At 32.2% G+C, this 22,495-nt stretch overlaps 2 protein-coding genes across 3 annotated transcripts; both read left to right on the top strand.

Moving 5' to 3' along the window:
* Window positions 1-12,963: 12,963 nt before the first annotated feature.
* LOC111370825 lies at window positions 12,964-16,144 on the top strand. 2 transcript variants are annotated; one of them, XM_022992713.1, is made up of 2 exons: window positions 12,964-13,073; window positions 15,083-16,144. In XM_022992713.1, exon 2 carries the CDS (start codon window positions 15,087-15,089, stop codon window positions 15,897-15,899), a length of 813 nt encoding a protein of 270 aa, XP_022848481.1. In that variant the 5' UTR covers window positions 12,964-13,073; window positions 15,083-15,086; the 3' UTR covers window positions 15,900-16,144. The 2 variants fall into 2 exon arrangements, with proteins under 2 accessions (XP_022848481.1, XP_022848482.1); XM_022992714.1 differs by having other exon boundaries at window positions 12,965-13,073; window positions 15,087-16,144.
* Window positions 16,145-18,826: 2,682 nt separating this feature from the next.
* Window positions 18,827-22,341, top strand: LOC111370824 (multiple organellar RNA editing factor 8, chloroplastic/mitochondrial-like). Its single transcript, XM_022992711.1, has 4 exons — window positions 18,827-19,287; window positions 19,957-20,054; window positions 20,129-20,194; window positions 21,108-22,341. The coding sequence occupies exons 1-4, from the start codon at window positions 18,890-18,892 to the stop codon at window positions 22,127-22,129; spliced, it is 1,584 nt and encodes a 527-aa protein (XP_022848479.1). The 5' UTR covers window positions 18,827-18,889; the 3' UTR covers window positions 22,130-22,341.
* Window positions 22,342-22,495: the final 154 nt, after the last annotated feature.

Below are 22,495 nucleotides of genomic sequence, written 5' to 3'. Positions count from 1 at the left end.
TCGACCTCGGAGGTGAGGTGCTTCGGCGGATCAATAGTAGGAATCGCTGTATCACTTCGGAGAAGCTTCGGAAGGGTCGTTTTCAGGTCGGAATAAATGGTGCTGCGGGGGGTCCACTTGATCTCGGCTTCGGAGGTGAGATGACACTTCGGTATCCGAGGCGTATATAATCGGAGCGTAACAATACTCACTTAAGTACTATAGTTGGAAGGGAAAAAAAAGAACTAAATATACTTATTCATTTTTCTATTTCTATATTATATATTATAAATTTTTATCATCACATAAATAGAAATTGTAAAATTTTAAAAATAACATTAAGAAAGTCCGACTATTAGTTAAATTCCATACAAAATAAGAAACTCATGTTTAAACTAAAATATAACTTCATATAAAATTATAAAATTATGTTTGACAAAAAAATAAAAATAATATTGAACTATTTGTTGTAATAACAGCTAAGAGAAAAAGAGGGGGACAAATTAATGCTTCCATAATTACGAAGGCTCAACTTTGAGTCTTCGTTCAAAGTTGAGCCTCCGTAGCACTACGGATGCACAAACTGCCTCCGTAGTAATTACGGAGGCTAACAAATTTCATTTTTTCCCCTTTCTTTTTCATTTACTGACTCTTAGTATCAAAATTTAATTTTATTTAATCAACTTAGTTTTTTTAATAGATGTGATTTCTAAAATAAATACATAAAATATAAATCATTTTTTTTATATATACAAATATTATATAAATCCTTCAAATGAATAAAAATGTAGATAAATAATAGACATATTACATATTAATTACATTTCCAATCGTAACATTTTGATTGCAATCAAATAATGTGTGAAACGTGTTAAGATAAAATAGTCACTCACGTGATACTTCAATAATTTTTTTCTCCTCGCTTTTATTTTTGGGAAGAGTAAGATCAAGCTTTTTTGGTAACTTATTGTCCATTTTTACAACCCATGAACCTCTTGTCAAATCTGGAGAAAAAGAAAAAATAGAGGAAGTACATATCCTCTAATTTAAATAGTTTCTCATGTTTTCAAAATTTACTTTAAATCACTCCTCACATAAAATATTTACATATCTTTGCTTGCAGGTGCTCAATAAAAAGAAAATCAGGTGTCTATCTACTCTTTCCTAATTAACATAACTATTTTTTCAACACTAAATTCTGCAGTTTTAACTTACATCTTGTTTATTGAGATGGACTAAATGTCAATCTTCAATTCTTCTATTAAAAATTGAACACAAATCATGAATTTCTTACCAAACTTTATGATATTGTTCTACAACGACATATAGAATATATTTTTTTAAATCACATACAAAGTTTATCTTACAGACTTGAAGCTTCCATTAACAAACTTTCTAACCCGTCTATACTGCAAAATCTACCTTAAAATCTATATTAGGGTCTCCACAACGTAAATGATAGAGTTATTATAATAAAATTTTCATTGTACTATATTGAGACAGAATGGAGGTGACACATCGTTTCTTCAGAATCATTACTCCTCCACAAAATCATAATACCCGTCTAGTTAGTCACACAACAGTTTCTCCTTTTACATTTAAATGGATGCATTCTTAATATCTCTCTTATACTTTTTAATGTATATGTATAGATGCTTCTCAGATCCTTTGTCAACGATTGGAGACACCAACTTGGTGACATAGTACAAGTAACTGCATATGATGGTATAATTGTCACAATACGATTGGAAAGAGATAATGAAATAATATATTTTGCCGATGGATGAGAACAATTTTTTGAACATCATAACTTAATGGATGCTCATGTTTTGGTATTTGAATATAACGAAAATTTCACATTCAATATGACCATATTTGACCATTCTAGATTAGAGGTCATATATGACTCCGATGTTCCCAAAAAATACAATGCTTCACATACAGATAACCCTGCATTTGAAATAACACTAACACCTCATCACAACAACCATCGGGAAATTGTAAGTGTCATCTTTAATATCTCATTCTACATTCATCTCTTTCATATAAATTTGATTCAAAGATCAATAATTTATTCATTCATGGTTTTCCAGGGTATACCAGGACAGTTATCTAGATATCACCTACCAAGAGGTCTGCGAAGTGTTCAAATCCATGATTCCTTACATCACGATTGGGAGCTCGCTACAAATTTGCGACCAAATGGTCTAATAAGATGTATGACTATAGGCTGGGCAGATTTTTTTTAGAGAAAAAGAACTACAAATGGGCGATACATGTGTTTTCGAACTTTTGAACAGTGAACCCCCAACGTTCATCGTCTACAAAAAAAAAACCATGTTGGTGGAAGTTTGACACGTCTATGAGACATCTTTACTTTCTTTTAAACGAATTTGTATATACGGAAAATGTTTTATTTTCATGTATTTCTATTCTGTTATTTCCACGCACAATTCTATTTACTCTCTTATTTATCAGTTTACTCCAGAGTTCGTGTACAACAAATCAATATCAACATCAAAGTTCAACACTATACAAGAAAAATGAAAAATCAAATCATATGAAAGTAGATTTCCCCCTCATTAATCATCGCAGAAAAAACCTCTAGATATTACTGCTACCACGAACTAAAGAGAAGTTGAAAATATTCTTCACCACTACCTACAAACTAAAATAAGGCCAAAAGAACATGCGTCAACGATCGAACAAACAAAGATAACAAATACAATATAAGCACAATGATTGAAGCATAAAATATAGATATCCCAAATATAATAGAAACAGAAATAGTATATATACATGGAGAAAAGAAAGGAACCAATGAAACTCAAAGAGAAAAATGAGTCAGGCAGTAGCGTGTGAAAATGGAGAAGAAGAAAAAAAAATCTACCTAAAGTGGGTACATCACTGTAGCTTAATATTTAGAGGTCTAACCCAAACTGATTCTTTTGGCAAGGTATATTCTATACTTCTACCACAGTTTGTCTCAAAACTAATCTTACTATTTGATTGTAATAATTCTGTATAAGTATAAAGTTCTCCATCCATTTGTTGTGCTTCTATTGGTTTATCTGAATATGTTATATATTGTTTTGGGATTAATTTCTTATTAATTATACAATTACTACATCCTGAGTCTATTAAACCTAAACATTTTATTTCATATTGTCTTATTCTTATATAACATTTTACCTTAATACTTTTAAGTTTTTCTGGATTACATATTACTTGAACATATTCTTTTTCTTTATATTCTGTAATTTGACTTTGTTCTTCTATTTCTATTGTTTTTCCTTTATTATTATATTCTAACATTTCTATTTTATTTATTATAAATTTTTACATTTCTTCTAGGCTTTCAATTCTTTTTCTAAGAATTTTTATTTCTGATATTTCAATTTTTTCTTTTAAAATTTCTTAATTGACTTCTTCTTTTTCAATAAGATTCTTTTCTTCTAAATATTTTATACATGCTTCTTTATAATATTCTAAACATTTGGCTCTAAGTTTTCTTATTGGATACCAATTACATGAGTAACAAGCTATATTATCTGCTCCTTTATATTTTTGTCAATTATGTAAACATTCTGTGATCATGCTATTCATTAAATTAAATTCTTCTTCTGATTCTGATTCTTCTTATAATCTTATATTAGAGAATTCATCTATTATTTCATAATCAGATTCTTTATTTTCTTCTAAATTTTTATCTTCTATTGATATAATGCTATAAATAGATTCTTTGTCTAAGATATATTCATCTAATTGTATTAAATCTTCATTAGTGCATTCTATTAATGTACTTTTCTTATCATAATTATTTATTCTTTTTAGACAAGTCTTAGATAAATGTTCACTACTATTACAAACATAACAGTTAAGTCTATTTTTATAAGTTCTTTCTTGTTTAAATTTCCTAACATGTCTTTTTTCATCTAAGTATGGTTTTCTCTTATTAGATTTTCTAAGAAAGTATCTTTTCTTAAAAGATCTTTTATTCTTTCTTTCTTTATTACTATATTTATTTTTTCTTGAACTAGAGGCTCCGTAAGTTTGTGGGGTAAATATATCTTTACAAAATTTATAATCTGTCTTTTTAAGTTGTTTTTGAATTTGTAACTCTACACATTTATCCTCTAAACATCTTATTACGTGTTGTATTCTTTGTCCTATACTCCATTATTTTTCTGGTTCTTCTTTTACAGCTGGTAAATTATTCCATTTATCAGTAATCTCTAATCCTAATGGTCCTGGTAATTTATGAAATAATTTATTACAAATCTCTTGATTAAATGTATTTTCTGATATTGAGGTTAAATAATGATATTCACTTAAAAAGTTCTTAACATATCTTCCTTTAGTCCATTTATAAAGATTAAGTTGTTCTAAATCTCTCATAGCTTTTCTTTGTATACTCACATGTCCTGAATTAGGGTCTGCTCCTATTATTAATATTTGTATTTTATTAACAAAATTATAAGGATTACTACCCATATTAATTAATTGTTCAAATTCTTCTTTCTTTTCTAATTTAAATGCTTCCCACATAGCTTTTACACTTTCTCCTAAAAATGTTTCTAAGTATCTATACATATCTAAAGCTTCCAATTCTTGAAAATTTCTAATATAATGTCCTATTATAGTATTCTTCTAAACATCTATTACATTATTCCATGTCTGTGGATCATGTGCTGTAATATTTAAAATTTGTGCTTTATGATCTGATTGAAACTCTATTTTCTTTTCTAAGGGTCTTTCACTTCCTCTTGCTATATATTTTCCTTCTGTATTATTATATAAAGGATGAGCTCCTCTTGGGGGAAATCCTCCACCATAAATTATTGCTTCATGTTTAATTGTTCTATCAAAATGAGTATCACTAAAAGTTCTATATGTATTAGAATCTTCTATAAGTTCTTTTATATAACTGAAATCTGAATTTTCTGAATTATTATCTTCTTTAATAATTCCTATTCTTATATTTTGTTCTTGATCATAATATAAATATTCAGATTCTGTAATTGTCTTATTAAAATACATTTGGTCTTCTAATTCTAATAATTCTTTATTATCTAAATTCATTCCTAATTCTTTTGGATAAATTATTCTATCAAATTCTTCATCCATTAATTCTATATGAACTTGATTTTGAAATGGTTCATTTTGTTCTTTATCAGGATTGGTTTCTTCTTCAAAATCATTCTCTCTTTGTACCTGATTATAATCTAAAAATCTTAAACTAGTTCTTCCATGAATATATTTATAAATTAATGCTTCTTTTGGTGTTATAATTGTTTCTTGGTTTTTTAAAAATTTATCCATATCCCATTCTAAACCTGCCAATTGTTCTGATGAATATTCTTTAGGTTTAACCATATTAATTCATTTACTACTCATTAAATTTACTACTTTATCTATATAAATTTTATATTTTATCTGGGAATTATTTGAACATCTTCCTAAAAATCATATACTAATTAATAAATTATCTCCACTTTCTACCTCTTCATATCCTTTTGTTTGAATTCCTATTTTAATTTTATCTGAAAAGTCTTTAATAGTTAATAAAAAATCTGAATTACAATAAATTATACCATTATTATTATTCATATCAATTTCTGTACTAGCAATCATACTTTTATCTATATTATTAATTCTTTCATCATATATGGTAACTAAAACCTTACATCCTAATTTTTTTCTCATTAATCATTTTATTCCTATAACTATTAATCCTATATGCATGAATCTAAAATTTTTCTTTTTTAATTCCCTCTTAGAGTCTTCTGATATTAAATTCAATTTTTTTACTTGATTTCCTATACACTGAACAGATACTTCTCTACTATGTCTGAAAAATTGTATTCTGATTTCAAAAATTCTTCTATTATATAATATTTTTGGGTTAAGAATTCTTAATCCATTAGTCTGAAATCTTAAATAATCCTATTGAGGATCTATAATTTCTTCTATATTTTGATTATATTGGACTAGTCTATTTAAAACTCTTTCTATTATATTTCTGCTTATACTTGAAGTACTATTTCTAGATGTAGATGCTTCTTCATTTATTGTTCTAGATCTTTCTAAGAAAGGATTGGTATTCATCTTGGAAATTTATACTCCTTAGGTAATTTCCTAGTTACCTTTTCTTTTCCTGTTTCTCTAAAATTTAAATTTTCTAATGTATTTGTTAAGGCTTTTAAATCTTTTTCTACACTTGATATAGATCCTATTTCCATCTCTTTAGATTTATTAGAATCTAAAATTCTTTTTATTTCTGTTAAATCTACCTTAGATGGTATTTTTTTCTAATTTAACAAGTTTTTCTAAAATACTTGAATTTTGATTTTTAATATAGTCTAAAGATTTTTTTATATTTTTAATCTCTTGATCTCTAACTATAATACTTTCTTTTATAATTTCTAAATAATTATTTTGCTTTTTATTTTCTAATTCTAAATTTTTTGATAAATTTATGATAAAGTCTACTAAATAATTCTGACTTGGATCTTCTGAAAATAAACTATGTAATTTATGCTTATTGTCTAAATTACACTTAATTATATTATTATCAACAGTTTGTATTTTTTACCGATATTTCTTAAATCTAAGTCTAAATATTCAAACTTTCTATTTGTATTCAGAGTTCTAAATCGTAAGAGATTCTGCTTACTATAAAAATATGTTTATATTCTTCTACTAAAATTTTCTTTATAATATTTTCTCTTAATTTAACAGGTAAATCTTTAGTAATTCTTAAAATTTCTAAAATTTCAATTAAATCATTACTATATGTGCCTAAGATATTGTCTACTTCAAAATAGCCACAAATATTTATACTATATTTTACTTGATAAGACATTCTATTATTTCTAATACCTGTAAGTTCTAATATCATAAGCTTTTTTCTATTCCTATTACTACTTCCTTTTTGGCTCTGATACCAAATGGGGGGGGGTATGCTGTTTTAATAGACTATTTTGTTTAAACTTTTAACTTTTAATAACTTTAATCCTACTCAGTACTCTCCTTAGTTTTCTATAAATCTTTCTTAAGAATCATCTATAAATCCTTCTTTTTTTTTTTATATTTTCATTTAAACTTTCACCACCTATGACATATAAACTTGAACATGATTTCTTTCTATAAGGTTACCCGTGTCACTCCCTTTTAAAATTTTTAGATTAATTTTTTCCCTTTCCCCAACATCTTTAGAAAACATCAAAAGGCTCACTCCGACCAAAAGTTTTCATTCATCTGGGTCACTCAGGATTAACCTAAAAACGGTATGGTTTCTAGAAATCAAGTTATGCTTTTATTATATGCATAGGATGAAATGAGAAACATAACAAATATTTACTTAACAAAAGCTTAACAAAAGCATAAACATAAAAACATAAACATAAAGGTACAAAACATTAATTAGGGATTTATAAATTCATCTTTTAAAAGATTTACAACTAAGGATTTTCCTTTCGGGAAGTCCCTAAAGTTCTAAAATAAACTTAAAAAGTAAAAGAATACCTTAAATATTCACAAGAGTATTTCAGCTATACAATATTTTTTGAATTGAGAATTTTTCTGGAGGAGAGGTTTCAAAAGTTTTTTGGATAGCAGAGAGTACACAGGTTGTAAACTTCTGCCTAAACCGAATGAAACTCGTTCCTTAAATAGAAAAATTCTTGGGAACAAAAAGTCTAATCTATCCTTGAGAAAGGCACACGTTTTACCGAAAAACTTCTGGCCATTCTAAAATCTAACAAGTGACAAAAATTTCTACGTCTTTTTGCTAAAAATTCTAAATATCTACAGTTGGGAATCTTTCTTTTTCAAGATTTCCACCAACTTTACAAAAAGGTCTATCAAATGTCTAAAAATTCAAATGGGAATCTTTTTTTTTTTCAAAAACTCCTGACACCTTTTTTAATAATACAACAATAATGAAATTTTTTTCAAAAAGTGTACAGTATAATAATAAAAAGCCTTCTATTTTTTCTTCTTTTCTTCTTTCAGATTTGTCTTGTTATGCATTATTGAGGATCTTTATCACGTATCAAGATTGTGGCGTGCCACTGATGAAAATGACATTCCACTGTCTGAATTATTGTGTCCTTCATTCTGTGGATCTTCGTCTTCATCTGAAAGTCTGGAATTACTAGCTTCATCTTTTTCTTTTTGATCTGGGTATTCTGCAATTTCTTTCTCTTCTCCATGATTCTTTTTTAGAATTGTCTCAAATGCTTGATTTACTGCTTTTCTAATTTGTTCTTTTAATCCTTCATCATTTTTCTTCTTCTTAATCTATTTCTTTTTTCTGGAAGAAGTTCCTTCGTCTTTTTTGAATTGCTTCTGAAATTCTTCAATTTTTTCAAAAATCTTTTCTAAAGAAACAGTATCTGGATTAGGGTCGTGTGATTCTTGAAGAAATAAACAGTTTTGACTATCTTGGGCCACCATTTTTTCTTTTCCCTAACTGGGCTGAATTTCTTGGGCTTGTGAAAAATTTGGATTATTTGAAAAGTGTTCTGGTGAAAAATGTTCTTGCGGACTATATTTAACTAAATAATCAAATTTTCCGCTGGGCTGTCCTAAAAGATTCCAAATCTCTTTACCTTTTTCTGTAGCAGATTTATCAGTCTGTTGAGTCTGATTATCTTTTTTAGTAGAGGAATCAACAGTCCTCTGAGTCTGTTGAACTTTTGGTAAGTCCACAACCTTCAACGGATTTGATGAGTCTTTACCAGCTACCGTTTGGGCTGGACTAGCTATGGACTTCTTGGGCTCCATAGTACCTGTTGGATAATAAACTTTTAGATCCAAAATCTCTTTTTCTAGTTGGGCCACATTCTTTTGGAGTTGGGTTCTTTCTAGTGAAAGGTTCTGATTGGTTTCATTAATAACTTTGTAATTTCTTTGTATACACTCACAGTGTTGGCAAAAAATATTTTGGTCTTTACTTGGAGAAAAGTCTAATGGATGATCAGAGTAATTCTTTAAAGAAGGCAAAAAATATTCTGGTCTTTACAATTCAATCATGTCCCTATATCATATATTAATCTACATTGTATCATCATAATTCACAAATTGAAATAGATCCACACTCATTTGTCGATGCCTTGTTCAGTTTCGGAGGCGAATCACCTGTAATACTGCAAAATCAATATCAAAATCAATTTTTCGATCTAAATGAAGTACAAATTCCTGAAGATATTCCACATTTGGGTGTGGAGCCTAGCAATAATTTAATTGATTTGGATGACGTCGATGTTCCCGAAACCGAAGAGGAGTAAGAGGAGGAACCCGAATTAAACATTCTCGATGCTAGATGGAAGTGAACGGGAAAAAATAGGCAAAATATTGGGATCACATCAAATTGATTTCAATGGACCGTGTTGTCGAGAGTCCCAGTGTCCAAAGCAGTATGTAAATACTGCCAACAACGATTAACAAAAAGGCATTGATACCACTCACCTCGACCATCACTATAAAGCGTGTGCGGTGAACACATGGATTTCTTCAAGCTGGTCAAACACAACTTCAATTTGGTAGTTTGGGCGTTGGTACTACAACTTCGCCCCTCACCACGTGGATGTATTCAGAGGAGAATGCTCGAACATGAATGGTAAAACTTATTGTTGGTGCTGAGCTGCCTCTTGTAATAGCGGATAACCAACATTTTGTTTCATACGTAAAATAATACTTTCAACCGAGGTACATTAAGATAAGTCGAAGCACTCTTCGTTAAAATATAATTGAATACTTTCTGCAAACAAAACAACAATTAATTTTGAATTTTCAAATATATAGTGGTGCTATATCTTTAACTTCGGATATATGGAAGGAGATTAATAAAGGAGCTTATATAGATGCAAATGCACACTACATCGACTTTGGTGTATATATAAAAAAATTATTGCTTTTAAAATCATTGAAATTCCACATAATGCTAACAATAGATATAATGTGATTATGGCTATTATAAAATAATATCGTTGCGAAAGTAAAATTCATTCTTCTACATTCGAAAATGCTAGTGTTAATAAATTAGTTGTCGATATATTGTGTAGGGTATTGCAGCCTAATTTCGGTTGTTATTTGTTCCATATTCGTTGTATGTGTCATATTTTAAATTTAATTGAGCAAAATTGTTTGAAATATATTAAAGATGAAATACAGGGAATATATATATATAGAATTTGAGGAATTTTTTACCAAATTTTGGGCGACGAATGCTAAAATATTCGTTAGTGACGTAGGTCATAGTTAGAACTCCACTTATTTATTATTAAAGTTATGCGAAGGTTTTGAACATTTAATAACTTGAGTTTTACAACGAAAGCATATTAGAAAACGATGACGACACTATTCTAAATGAATCCGATTGACTTTTAACTTTAAAATTTTAACAAGTTTTTATGATAGTACAAATATTTTATTTGGAGTTTACTATCCTACTAACTGTATCGTGCTCGAACATCTTTATATAGTTACAAGGACATTTCATAAATACAAAAATGACTTTGATTTTAGTATAATTATATACTCTATGGATCTAAAGTTTAAAAAAAATTGGAAAGATTTATCTATGTTATTTCCTTTATCATGGACCTCTGATGTAATTTATCAAGAACTAAATATGTAATTGATCAAATTTCAAGAGTTTTAACTTTTAGTACACCTATCACGTGTAAAAACTTAGAACAAAATTTATGTGAAATGTATGAATTATATGCTGAACAAATGGGTACCAATATTAGTCGAGTATTCTCTGCGCCTACTCATTCCGCTGAAGTTGAAGAAGATGATACTGAAATATTCAATTTATTTCAAGACATTAACACGTATATATGTGATGAAAATATAGTAAGTTCATGTTCATCTAGTAATACTTTGTCTACTGCACCTGCATCTAACCAAACATTGGAGGGAAGTGCAAATACATTGTCTGCTGAATTAATTGATTACTTTAATCACAATATGCCTATCAATAAAACAATTTAAAAAAAGTTTCGAAGATGTTATTGAATCCTGACGCAGGTACAAACGACGATGACCAGTAATTTTCGCAATTGCAAAAAATTTACTGACACCTTCGATTAGTATTGTAACTTCGTGGTCTGCTTTTAATGTAGGCAAGAGAGTTTTGTCCGAGGTCATGAGCTGGTTGAAAGAAGATATTTTGGAAGCATTAATCTGTATAAAAGATTAACAGAACGCTCATTTTCGATTACAAGATAAATATGACGAAATTGTATATCGTCAAGTAATTGATATTTAATTACACCAATTTAATCACAATTTGTTATTTTGTAATACTGTTTTTAATTTTCTTTAAAAAGTTTTACACGTTACAAGTTGTTCGTGTATAATTTTTAAATTCACCTACTCAAAATTTAAATAACCGGTCCCAAACTCGGATAAAGAAGGAGAGTTTATATTTCATTTATTTTAAAAAGAAAAAAGATAAAACATCATTTTAATCAAATCTTTTTGTTTGGTTTATTTATTTTTTGTAAAAAAAAAACATAGATTTGAATTGTTTTATCATTTTTCTGCATTTAAAAAAAATCAAGCTCGCCCTTCAAGTAATGAACTAAGCTCGTGGGTAAAAGGGGCATGCTGAGCCGGCTCGACCCATTGCCATCCCTAATCGAATGTGTAGTTAAAAAATAACTAAAATTTTGAATTTATATATAATATTAATTTATTGAAAAGAAGAGGGAAGAAAATGTATTTTTGAAATAATGAAAATCAAACAAGGGCTAAATAAATAAAAGTGAATGATTTTGAGTATATTCCTGTAAATTTTTTTTTTCATTTTTAAGATAAAAATACAAAAGCAACTTTTAATTAATTTTTTTGTTCTCTTACTGAGTCCTGGTTTGAGTTTCATTAGTTTCAAAATATATTTCTCATTTTTTACCACACATTCTTCAATAAAATAATATGATACGTAAATCAAAATTTTTATTCCTTTTATAAGTACACATTCTTCAAAAAATTACTATTACAAATACTTTTTTATTTTGAAAAGTTAATTATATTGGAGCTCAAACAGGTGCTTGGTAACATGGATAAATTTTTAATAATTTATGAGTCAATTTACCTTTTTCAAATAAATGAATAATTTACCTATTTTCTTTTCTTGAAACCCAATTTACTTAATTTTGATTTTAGTCGATAGTATTAATATTTTAAAATATATTTTGTTTACTTATAAGTAAACCTTTTCATCTTGGCCAAATATGAAATAACAAAATTACTTATTTTGAAGGTATTTCGTGGAAAAACTACTTCAACAATGAGATGGCAATGATTTGTTGGCATCTTAGCCCTTTTTTGTCATACATTATTTTATATTCTACCAAATTATTTTTTCTACAGCATTCATTTTCAATTACACATTTTTCATTAAAATAATATTACATGTAAATAATTTTTTTCTTTTTTTTAACCACATATTTTTCATCAATCTATTATTCCATAATACATTTTTCAAAATTAAAGGGATCAAACACACCCTCAATCTTGTCAGATTTCAAGATAAACAACTAGTTTGGCTAAGCTCAAAAACCTAAAAATTTAGTGCTTATTGGTAGAGATTAACTTAATTGATTTTTTGGTCATTAAAGATAAAGTGGATCCAACGTGCGAGATAAAAATTCAAAAAATAACGACTGAAATAGTGAAATAACTGTTAAAAAAGTAATTTCAATTGACTTAAATTTTTATCAAACAAGCACTTAACTTGATGCAAGTTTACTTACGAAGTAAATAAATACAGATTAGGAATAAATAAATAAATAAATAAATTTTTCTAAAAAGCTGCCATCTTAAAACATGGGAGGACAAAAAGGGCAGAAGAGGGGGGAGTAAATTGGGTCGGGCCGGGCTGTTTATATCAGAAAATTCAAGCCCGAAGTTTTAACGAGGCCCATAATGACCTTCGCACAACCCAACCTCGGCTCACCTGGGCCCGGCCTGTTTTCATAGCACCGAACTCCAGCCATTTTCTCCTAGGGCTTCTCTGTGCTGAAATTTGATTTACATTTTCCAGATTTCGCTTCCCGTCGCCGGCCATTGATGGAAAGGCGAGTACTCCTCTGTTCTACTTCCAATTTAATTTAGCTCATCATCATATGCATGCATTGTATGTATATATAAATACCCAATTACTAAGCCTATACTACTTTTCAGAAAAAAATAAACTGAATTACTAGTAGAAGAACCAAAGGAAAAGCTGCCATTGATGTTGTTTAGTTAGGTTAACTTTCTTCATTTTGTTTTTGAATGCGTTTGTTCTTGAAATAAGCGAGATAAATGCTAGATTGGATTCTTTACTCTTTTTTGTTGGTGAATTATACAATTTAGGCAAGTTTCTTTTTAGTGGTTTGATTTTGTTATAATGAGCTGAAGAAAAATAAAATTTACAGACTGATGTTGTTAAGTGTATCATACAATTTCAGAAATTTTTGTTGCTACATAAGGATATATGCTGGGATCTGAAAATCTGTAGTGAAAAATGACTGGTAATGGAGTATAATCCCTTAGACAATTTTTCAATTCCGAAAACACTCTTTTTTGAAACTTCCGCACAGATGAACATTCTTAGCCCCTGTTTGTCTCCCATTCTTTCAAAAACTTTTTTTTTTTTTTTTTATGTAACTCATTTTCAACAACACATTCACATAAAAGAAAATATTTTACACGTAGATTCTAAACTTTTTCCTACTTTCTAATCACGCATTCTCCAAGAATTTAATATTCAAAACAATGCTTTTCCAAAGAAAATGGCCACCAAACAGGGTCTTACTAAGCTTCTCGAGGCTTACACTTCTGTTAAGGGCCCATTTGGTAGGGCCTTGAAAAGGTCAAAATGTGTTTTTGTGACTAAGAAACTAGTTCGAAATAATTTTCTAGAAGTGCTTTGTTTGACTAGAAGAGTGTTTAGAGAAAATTGGTCTAAGATAACTTCTTTAGAAAGCTCTTAACAAAAAGCAAAAGCTCTACCAAACTAAGCCCCTGTTTGGAACTCATTAAAATCAAATTTCAACGAGATTTGCATTTTACAACACTAGACTCCTAACTTTAAAAATGAAATTTCCCTGTTCATATGTCATTGCATTTAGAATGGAAAAAAAAGCTGTTGAAAAGGAGATGGTGAGATGGTGCAAAATACCCCAATTCCTCATCTTCCATTTAACAAAATGACCCTCTCAATTATTACCTTATGGTAAATGGCAATACAATGAATTGAATGGTAATTTGCAAGTTGGAAAATAATTACTGCCATCAACCTTGTAGAGTCAACACTCTTTTCTTAAAATTGACATAAATCGGCAGTGAATGACAAGGGGGTCCCGCGGTTGCAGCTAAAAAAATTTGGACAAATCTCATTAAAATGGGGATCGAACAGACGCTAAATGCCTTGAAGCTTATGCCTTTAGTTCCATCTGTGAAGTCTTATGCCTCAATTTTATGAGGTTTAGGTGTCTCGTTTGTATTGGGTTTTCTGAATAATATATTATGTTCCTCGGCTTTTGGGCTATTTTATGTAACTTGGAACGTTTTATGATTTTTTTCCCCTTCATGTGAAAGGGAAAGGGAAGGAGAAGGAGAAGGCAACTTTGCGACTAGAGAACAATGAGAGAGAATAATAAACATTATAATGATGGTTCTCTAGACAAATCCTAAGATTGTATTAGTATAATTAGTAGATTATAATTTTTTTATGTATTTACTAATTTGAGAACTTTGAAATTGCTACTTTATTCATAAATTTTATATTTGTGTGCAAGTTAGAGTTTTAGTTTGTTCATTTGGTTATTATGGAATTTCAAGATGGTTAAAATTTTATCATGAGATTATTTTTGTATTTTTATTCTTTTGAATTATTCTATTGGTTTGTCTCGAGGCCTACATCTCGCCCCAAAGAGGTAAAACACTTTGCTACACAATTTAGCCTTTATAACACTGACGGTGACACTGCATTCTGTCATTGTTGATTAATACTTTACATACGTGATAACGCTGATATTTGACACTTGAAACAACATTCATTTTGACATCGAAAGTGACAATTTATAATCATTCTTTTTAGTTAGATGGCAGATGTAGGTAAGGAAATTGATGTGGAGGCGTACTATCAATCAGAAGCAAGCAGTGGCGAGAAACGCAAAAGGGAAGGGAAGTTAAGATCTAAAGTTTGGGAACATTTCACAAAGCTCATAAAGGAGGACGGAACATGTGATAAATGTCAATGCAATCATTGCCAGAAGCTGTTTACTTGTGCAGGCAAAAGTGGGACTACCCATTTACTTCGTCATGTAAGTGGTGGGATTTGTCCTTTTTTTAAACAAGAGAAGTATAAGTCACCAGCGCCGTTAAATTATCCAAGAACAAACGGGTTTTCTGTCCCGTGGAAATATAATCCAGGTCCCGCCCAACAATCCGCTGATGTTGAGGTTGAACTACTACCAGAGGGGTTAACTAATCTTGAACATCAGGCAGGTAATGAAATACAAGATGACAATGGAGTTCAAAAACAGACGCCTTCAAATGGAAAACTTCCTCAGCAATCTGCCGTAAAACCTCATCCTAAAGTCGAGCCATTGATGAATGAGTTAAGGGCTTGTCTAGCGAAACTTGCTGAGTTTACAAATGTAAGGATTCCAACGGGATCCCTTACAGCGGCGCCTGTTTGTGCTCCGGATTACTCGATAGCTGCTGCTCTCAAGTGTTTGAATGAAATGGTGGATATCCCACAGTCGAGCGAAATGTACTTAGATGCTTTTGAGATTTTGCAAGATGAATGTCAAAGAGAATGTTTTATTTGTTTGCCCCCTGAACCGCGCAGGAGATGGATGCAAAGGATGTTGCACCGGCGTCATCCTCTGAGTTACAGTTCTAGTATTTAGCGGTGTTCCTGGTGGTTGGTTGTAGCACTTTTCGCCGCTGGCTGGTGTATTATTCTGAAGATCTTTTGTACTTTTTAAACAAAAATAGTGGGGAAGGCTCTGCTGTGGACTTCATTTGGCTTTGGCAGATGTAGTGCATGATTGTAATAGAAGGACAAAGGGTGTATAGAAGTAGGTTCGGAACTTAGACTCTCATTAAGCCATATTTAGTTTGGCTCGAAATTAGATTTGTGTAGATTTTGATAGAGGTTCACGAAATTTACGCTTGAAAAGTAGTGGATTCTATAAAATTGTGGCAGAAAATGAGTTTTAGAAAATGAGTTTTAAAAAATGGGGCCAAACAGGGATTAATGTTCTTTCCGCCATTTTAGCTGGAAGTAATAGTTGCTTCGATTTTTACTTGGTTGTTTATGATAGTTATCTAAATGATAAAGGTTAAAAGTAATTTTCAAAAAAATTGAAAAATCGAAAGTTTCACATTTCATTAGTCATTGTACATTTAGGAATTCATTTTCTTTGGTTAGCAATTAAAAATTCAAGAAAATCTCAGAAAACGTTACTGGTCAGCATTTGGAATATAGTGGAACTTACAGAAACTAATGCCTTTAAAGATTCTATTTCATAAATCATATGGGGAGTTTGCTATTTCAAAAATCAGAAATTTTTATTAAATAGTTAATATGAATAAAAATTAATTAATCCCCAAATCATCCCTCCTCATTTCCAAAACCCATCTTTCTCTTCACTCTCTCATCTCCCCCTTCTCCACACCGCCACTGCAGATTAGACCGACGAACCACACTCATTGCAAATCCTACTTTTCTCCGGCAAGACACATGTCGAAGGTGTGTGTGCGTGGTTGGCGGCACTATTAGGTTCCGTGAAGAACAGTGCGACCCACATCATTCGCAGCAGGTACCGGTGCTCCTGTTACGACAACGCCTTGGGAAAATTAACTTTGGGCATTGGCGGTGTGGGTGTTGGTGATGAGGTTGCAATAGTCCAATTGTGAGATTGTGGTGCTTTCTCCATGTTCCAGGCGATGCGTCTTCTCAGTCGAGGCAATGCAGCCTTGGAGAAATTAGGGTATCGATTTGTGGTTGTGACCATCGTGGTGCTGTTGTCGAGAGATGGTGGTGGTTGTGGTTTTGGTGACTGTGGCGTTGTTGTCGAAGGATGGTGGTTTGGTGACTGTGGCATTGTGTGCGCGGTTGTGTTTGTTGTGGGGTGCGGTTGTGTTGGTGGTGGTGTTGGCGACACGGTTGCAATAGTCCTGATCCATAATTGTGACCATCGTGGTGGTGTTGTCGAGGGATGGTGGTGGCGACTATGGCGGTATGTGTGCAATTGTGTTGCTTTGGGTGCAATTTTGGTATTGTGGGTGCAAGGGTAGTGTGGTTAGAGATGACAATTTGAACCGTTAAAATCAAAAATCGCAGTTAATCAAACCGAATGGAGTGAAAAAAACTGAACTAATGGTGCAATGGGGCGGATATGGTATTTGATTTTAATGAACCAGTTTGTGGCGGTGCAGGTATGGTATTTACGCTGTCGAATGGAAATCGAACCGATTACCCGCATAAAAAAAATCATTATTTTATTAGGGATGACAATGTTTAGTGAGAAGGAAGTTGATGAAGAGGTACATTTTTTATTTAAATCTTAGTTAAAATCATTTTGGATTAGGTAGTATCATTATATTCTCTACTTATATTTCTTATTTACTATATAGGAATCAATTTTGAGTGTTGACCTATGCTAGTAAGAGGTGTGGGAAAGAATGAAGATTGAATATGAGTTAAGGTTGAAACTTTTGAATTATTGAGTCTGAATCAAGTAACTATAATGCACAAGAATCAAGAATGAAGGAAATGTTTAGTATTGTTATATTCATAATATTATTTGTTAAATTCGTATTTTGCAATTGAAATTTGGGATAATGTTTGTATTTTTGTTTGGAATATTTTGTTTTTGTTTTCATTGACTTTCTTTTCATAAATTATTTTATATCAATTTGACGGATGGACATATAAAAAATAATTTATTTTCGTGGTCATTAATCGAACCGAATCGAACCGATTTACGTGGTTATGGTGCGATTATAGTATGGCAAAAAAATTGACGGTTCAGTGATGGTTTTGGCCGAACCGAACCGTTGCCATCCCTAAGTGTGGTGATTGGGTTGTGGTACCGTGGGTGCGACGGTGGTGGTGGTTCTGGCAACGACGATGGTGGTGGTGTTGGAAATAGTGGTGAGATGGTACCACAAGTGTTGGGTGATGGTTACAAATTATTTGGTTAACTGTGACCATTAAATTGGTTAATTTGTGACCAATAAACAATATGTGACTAATAAAAAATATAAACTGTGACCAAGAAAAATGCGTGACCTAATTTTCTTTTAATCTGTGACTGATAATTTGTTACTGTTTAAGAAGTTGTGACTTATAGTATTCGTGATTTATGACCAATAAATAAATAACGGCTTATAAATTTTTTGATTTGTGATCGATGAACAAACTACTATCTATAAAATTTTTGAATTGTGATCATAAAATTTTTAATCTGTGACCAAAAAATAAGATGTGACTAACTAAATCGTTAATTTGTGACCAAATTGTACAGACATGTGACCTAAATATATTTAATTAATAAAATAATTAATTAAATCATAAATAAATTTTAATAAAAATCTGATTTTTAAAGTTTACTTGTTTTCTTAATTTTGAAAGGTGTGATACTTAAAATCTTACTTATGAAAATTTCATTGGAATATATGCGCTAATGGGCTATCAAAACCGACATTTATTCGGATTGGACCCAAACCGAAACTACAACCCGAGAAGGAATGAAGAAATATTATGCAATTTTCCACAATTACAGGGGCATTTTGGAAATTCCTAGCCACTATATATGTGTAACATACAGAACCTTAAACCCTAGACATTGGCTCAATCCGACTTTATTGTTGGGGTTTATCGAACTCTAAAATGGCAACTCGGTATCTGAATCAGTCTCTACTCACCACAGCCAGGCAAACCCTAAGTGCCAGCATCTACCGTTCCTATGCCATAGTCTCAGCTGCTGCCTCATCACCACACTCCTCTTTTGTCCGCCGTCTCCGGCCTCTCTTTGTCGCGGCATCCGCTTCCCATTTCCACGGCCTGGCCCCGGCGTTCTCCACAAGGGGGTTCGCGACCCGCCCTACATCGTCTTCACTTAGTGATCCGAATCCGAACTGGTCGAACCGACCCCCGAAGGAGACGATTCTGCTCGATGGGTGTGACTTTGAGCATTGGCTCGTTGTCATGGAAAAGCCCGAGGGTGAACCCACCCGAGATGAAATCATTGACAGTTACATCAAAACCCTAGCCAAAGTCGTTGGAAGGTTTGATGATTGGCTTTATGCTCACATTTTTATGCATGTAGTTTTGTTATTTTGTGCAAAGCGGATTTAAGATATACACCTTGATGATAAAATATCGTTCATGTTATACTAAGTTTGATTAATGTAGAGTATGTTTTACTACTGATAGGAAGTTGAAAATTTTGGAATGAAAGGAAATACTAGTGATGATTTTGTATTTATGTTATGGAATTAAATTTACTTGGAATTAATAGAGTTAAGGGATTCAAAGTTTGAACAATTTGCTGCAGGGGTTGTGATTAAGATATCTTTCATTTATTCTAAAGATGCATAAATCTGAGTTGGGAACCTACCAAGATTGCCTTTTTTTGGTTTATTTTGCTTCTGTACTGTCTATGGTGAATTCTATCAAGTTACGAGACATGTTTCTAGTCAAATGTTTGAAAGGTTATAGCTTTTGATCATTATTCATTTATTAGGTTATTATTTGGCATGATCAATAGAGCGCCTTTTATTTGTTGGTGTAAATTTTGTTGATACACACTTTGTTTTGGTTTTTTTCCATTACATGATTATGTTTTACTAAAGATTGTAGCTTTACATTATGTGGAAACATGTATATATCTCAGTTAGCATTGCAACAGTTCTTACCATATTTGGCATGTTGAGTGAACTTTTGAACTTTTTTAGTGAGGAAGAAGCAAGAATGAAAATTTATTCGGTCTCCACACGGCATTACTTTGCATTTGGAGCCCTTGTGGGGGAGGAATTGTCTTACAAGTTGAAGGGTAATATAACTTTTCATGTTTGGCTGTTAGGAGTTTCTGAGATTTATTTTGATTATTAATGACTTATGTTGCAGAATTGCCTGGAGTTAGATGGGTGCTTCCTGATTCCTACTTGGATGTCAAGAACAAGGATTATGGAGGTATGAACCTCCATGCCTGTTTGGTGGTTATTTTTCTTTGTAGTGCTTGTGAAAAACTTTGCTGCTTTCTCACTCACACACACGTAGGATGCTTATTATTATTATTACTTTGTACTGGGAATTTCCTTTATATCTAGCTTATCTTAAAATCACCCATTTTTTGCCCAACTTCCTTCTCCAACTGTTCATTCATTTGTTTTTGGTTAGTTAAAGGTTAGGTTATACATATACATATACATGCATATTACTTTCTACATGTGACCGTGAACTTTTGGGTTCGTATATGTTGCATTTTATGATGTACACGGGTAATAGGTGTTATCGTTTCTGGATCCTAGGATCGTATTCATGCTTGAGTTCTGTAAACTCTTGGCAAATGGTTGCTAGACTAGTCTAGTATTTATTGGTTTATGGGTCAACTGCATAGTTTTTGAATAGATGTAGTGATGGAATGACAAATTGCCTAAAAAAATTTCATTTAACCGATCACAGTTTTTCACAGTTTTTTGGGAATAATATGTAGTAATCTTTGGATTCAATTGAATGACTTGAAGGTTGGTTTTAATTGTTGGAAAATGTTATTGACCAGTGCCTACCTCCAGAAAGGTTGGAAAACTAGCTTTTTGGGGGTTCTGTATATTGTTCTTGAGAAGTATTGCAAACCATGATATTTAATATGGTTACTTAACATGTTGTTCTTATAACTGTCGTCTCTCTTAAGGCCTCTTCATAGATGGACCTTTGTTTGGTTCATCCGTGAACGGGAAACTTTCTGGAGTTAAATTTGGGTCTTTGTGCTTTGTGTTATGTTCTATGCATCGTTTCTGCCTGTGTGCAATTCTGCACCTTCAGATTTCTTCCGACTAACATATTTGGTGATCTTCAAATGTGCATCTTCATATGGACATTGTAGGGGAACCATTTATAAATGGGCAGGCTGTGCCATATGACCCTAAATACCATGAGGAATGGGTTAGAAACAATGCTCGGGCAAATGAGAGAAATAGGCGGAATGACAGGCCTCGTAACTTTGATAGATCGAGAAATTTTGAGAGAAGAAGAGATATGCAGATGTCTAATCAGAACTCTGGAGCCAATATGGGTGGTCCAGCTGGTCACATGGGAAGCCCACCAAACATGGGTGTTCCACCTAATATGGGAGGAATGCAGCAGCAACCCAACAACCCGGGAGGAATGCAGCAACAGCCCAATGTGGGAGGACCACCAAATTACACGGGAGGTATGCCGCCTAATATGGGAGGAATGCAGCAGCCGCCCAACAACCCGGGAGGAATGCAGCAACAGCCCAATGTGGGAGGACCTCCAAATTACATGGGAGGTATGCCACCTAATATGGGAGGAATGCAGCAGCAGCCCAACAACCCGGGAGGAATGCAGCAACAGCCCAACTTGGGAGGACCACCTAATTACATGGGAGGTATGCCACCTAATATGGGAGGGATGCAGCAGCAGCCCAACAACCCGGGAGGACCACCAAATTACATGGGAGGTGCGCCACCTAATATGAGAGGAGTGCAGCAGCAGCAGCCCAACATGGGAGGACCCCCAAATTACATGGGAGGCGCGCCAAATAATATGGGTTATCCCCCAAACAATGTGGGAGGAGTGCCCAACAACACAACAAATTACCAGTATCAGTCCAGGAATGGGCCCAACACTGGAGGAATGCCTCATCAGTCAGGTCCAGGGCAAAATCCAGGCAGCTATGGTCCAAATATGGGATCCGCTCCTGGACATAATCAGAGTGGCTATGGTCCAAATATGGGGTCGGTTCCTGGACAAAATCAGAGTAGCTATAATCCAAATATGGGATCTGGTCCAGGACAAAACCAGAACTATGCTCAAAATTTTGGTGGCGAGAGCCCTTACCAAAACCAGAATATTCCTGGAAGAGATGCCCCCACGTCCCAATGATCAGTAGACATGTAGATATTATGGATGAGTTCATAAACTAGTCCCTGTGGTAATCTTATTGATGCTAATTTTGGTTGACATTGCTTTTAATTTCTTCGAATGTGCAAATGGCCGCTCACGTTTCTATAATCTTTTAATATTTTCGACTTCCACATTAGGTATTATGTCTGTTTATTGCATGAATTTGGTTATAATCACTGGATTTTGGATGATGTTTTACTTTTGAGTTTTTTGCATCTTCAAGATCTTGTTCTTGGTTTCTTGATACCAGAAAAAACAGAGTGGGTGTCACTGATGTAATGGATGAAGTCGAATATTTTCTCTAGGAATATAATGACAATTTTTTATCTAAGTTTTATCTGTTAA

The sequence above is a fragment of the Olea europaea genome, chromosome 21 (genome assembly GCF_002742605.1).
Source record: "Olea europaea var. sylvestris chromosome 21, O_europaea_v1, whole genome shotgun sequence".
Lineage (NCBI taxonomy): Eukaryota > Viridiplantae > Streptophyta > Magnoliopsida > Lamiales > Oleaceae > Olea > Olea europaea.
Note: the sequence above shows the minus strand (reverse complement) of the source record. Positions and strands in the feature narration are given on the sequence as shown.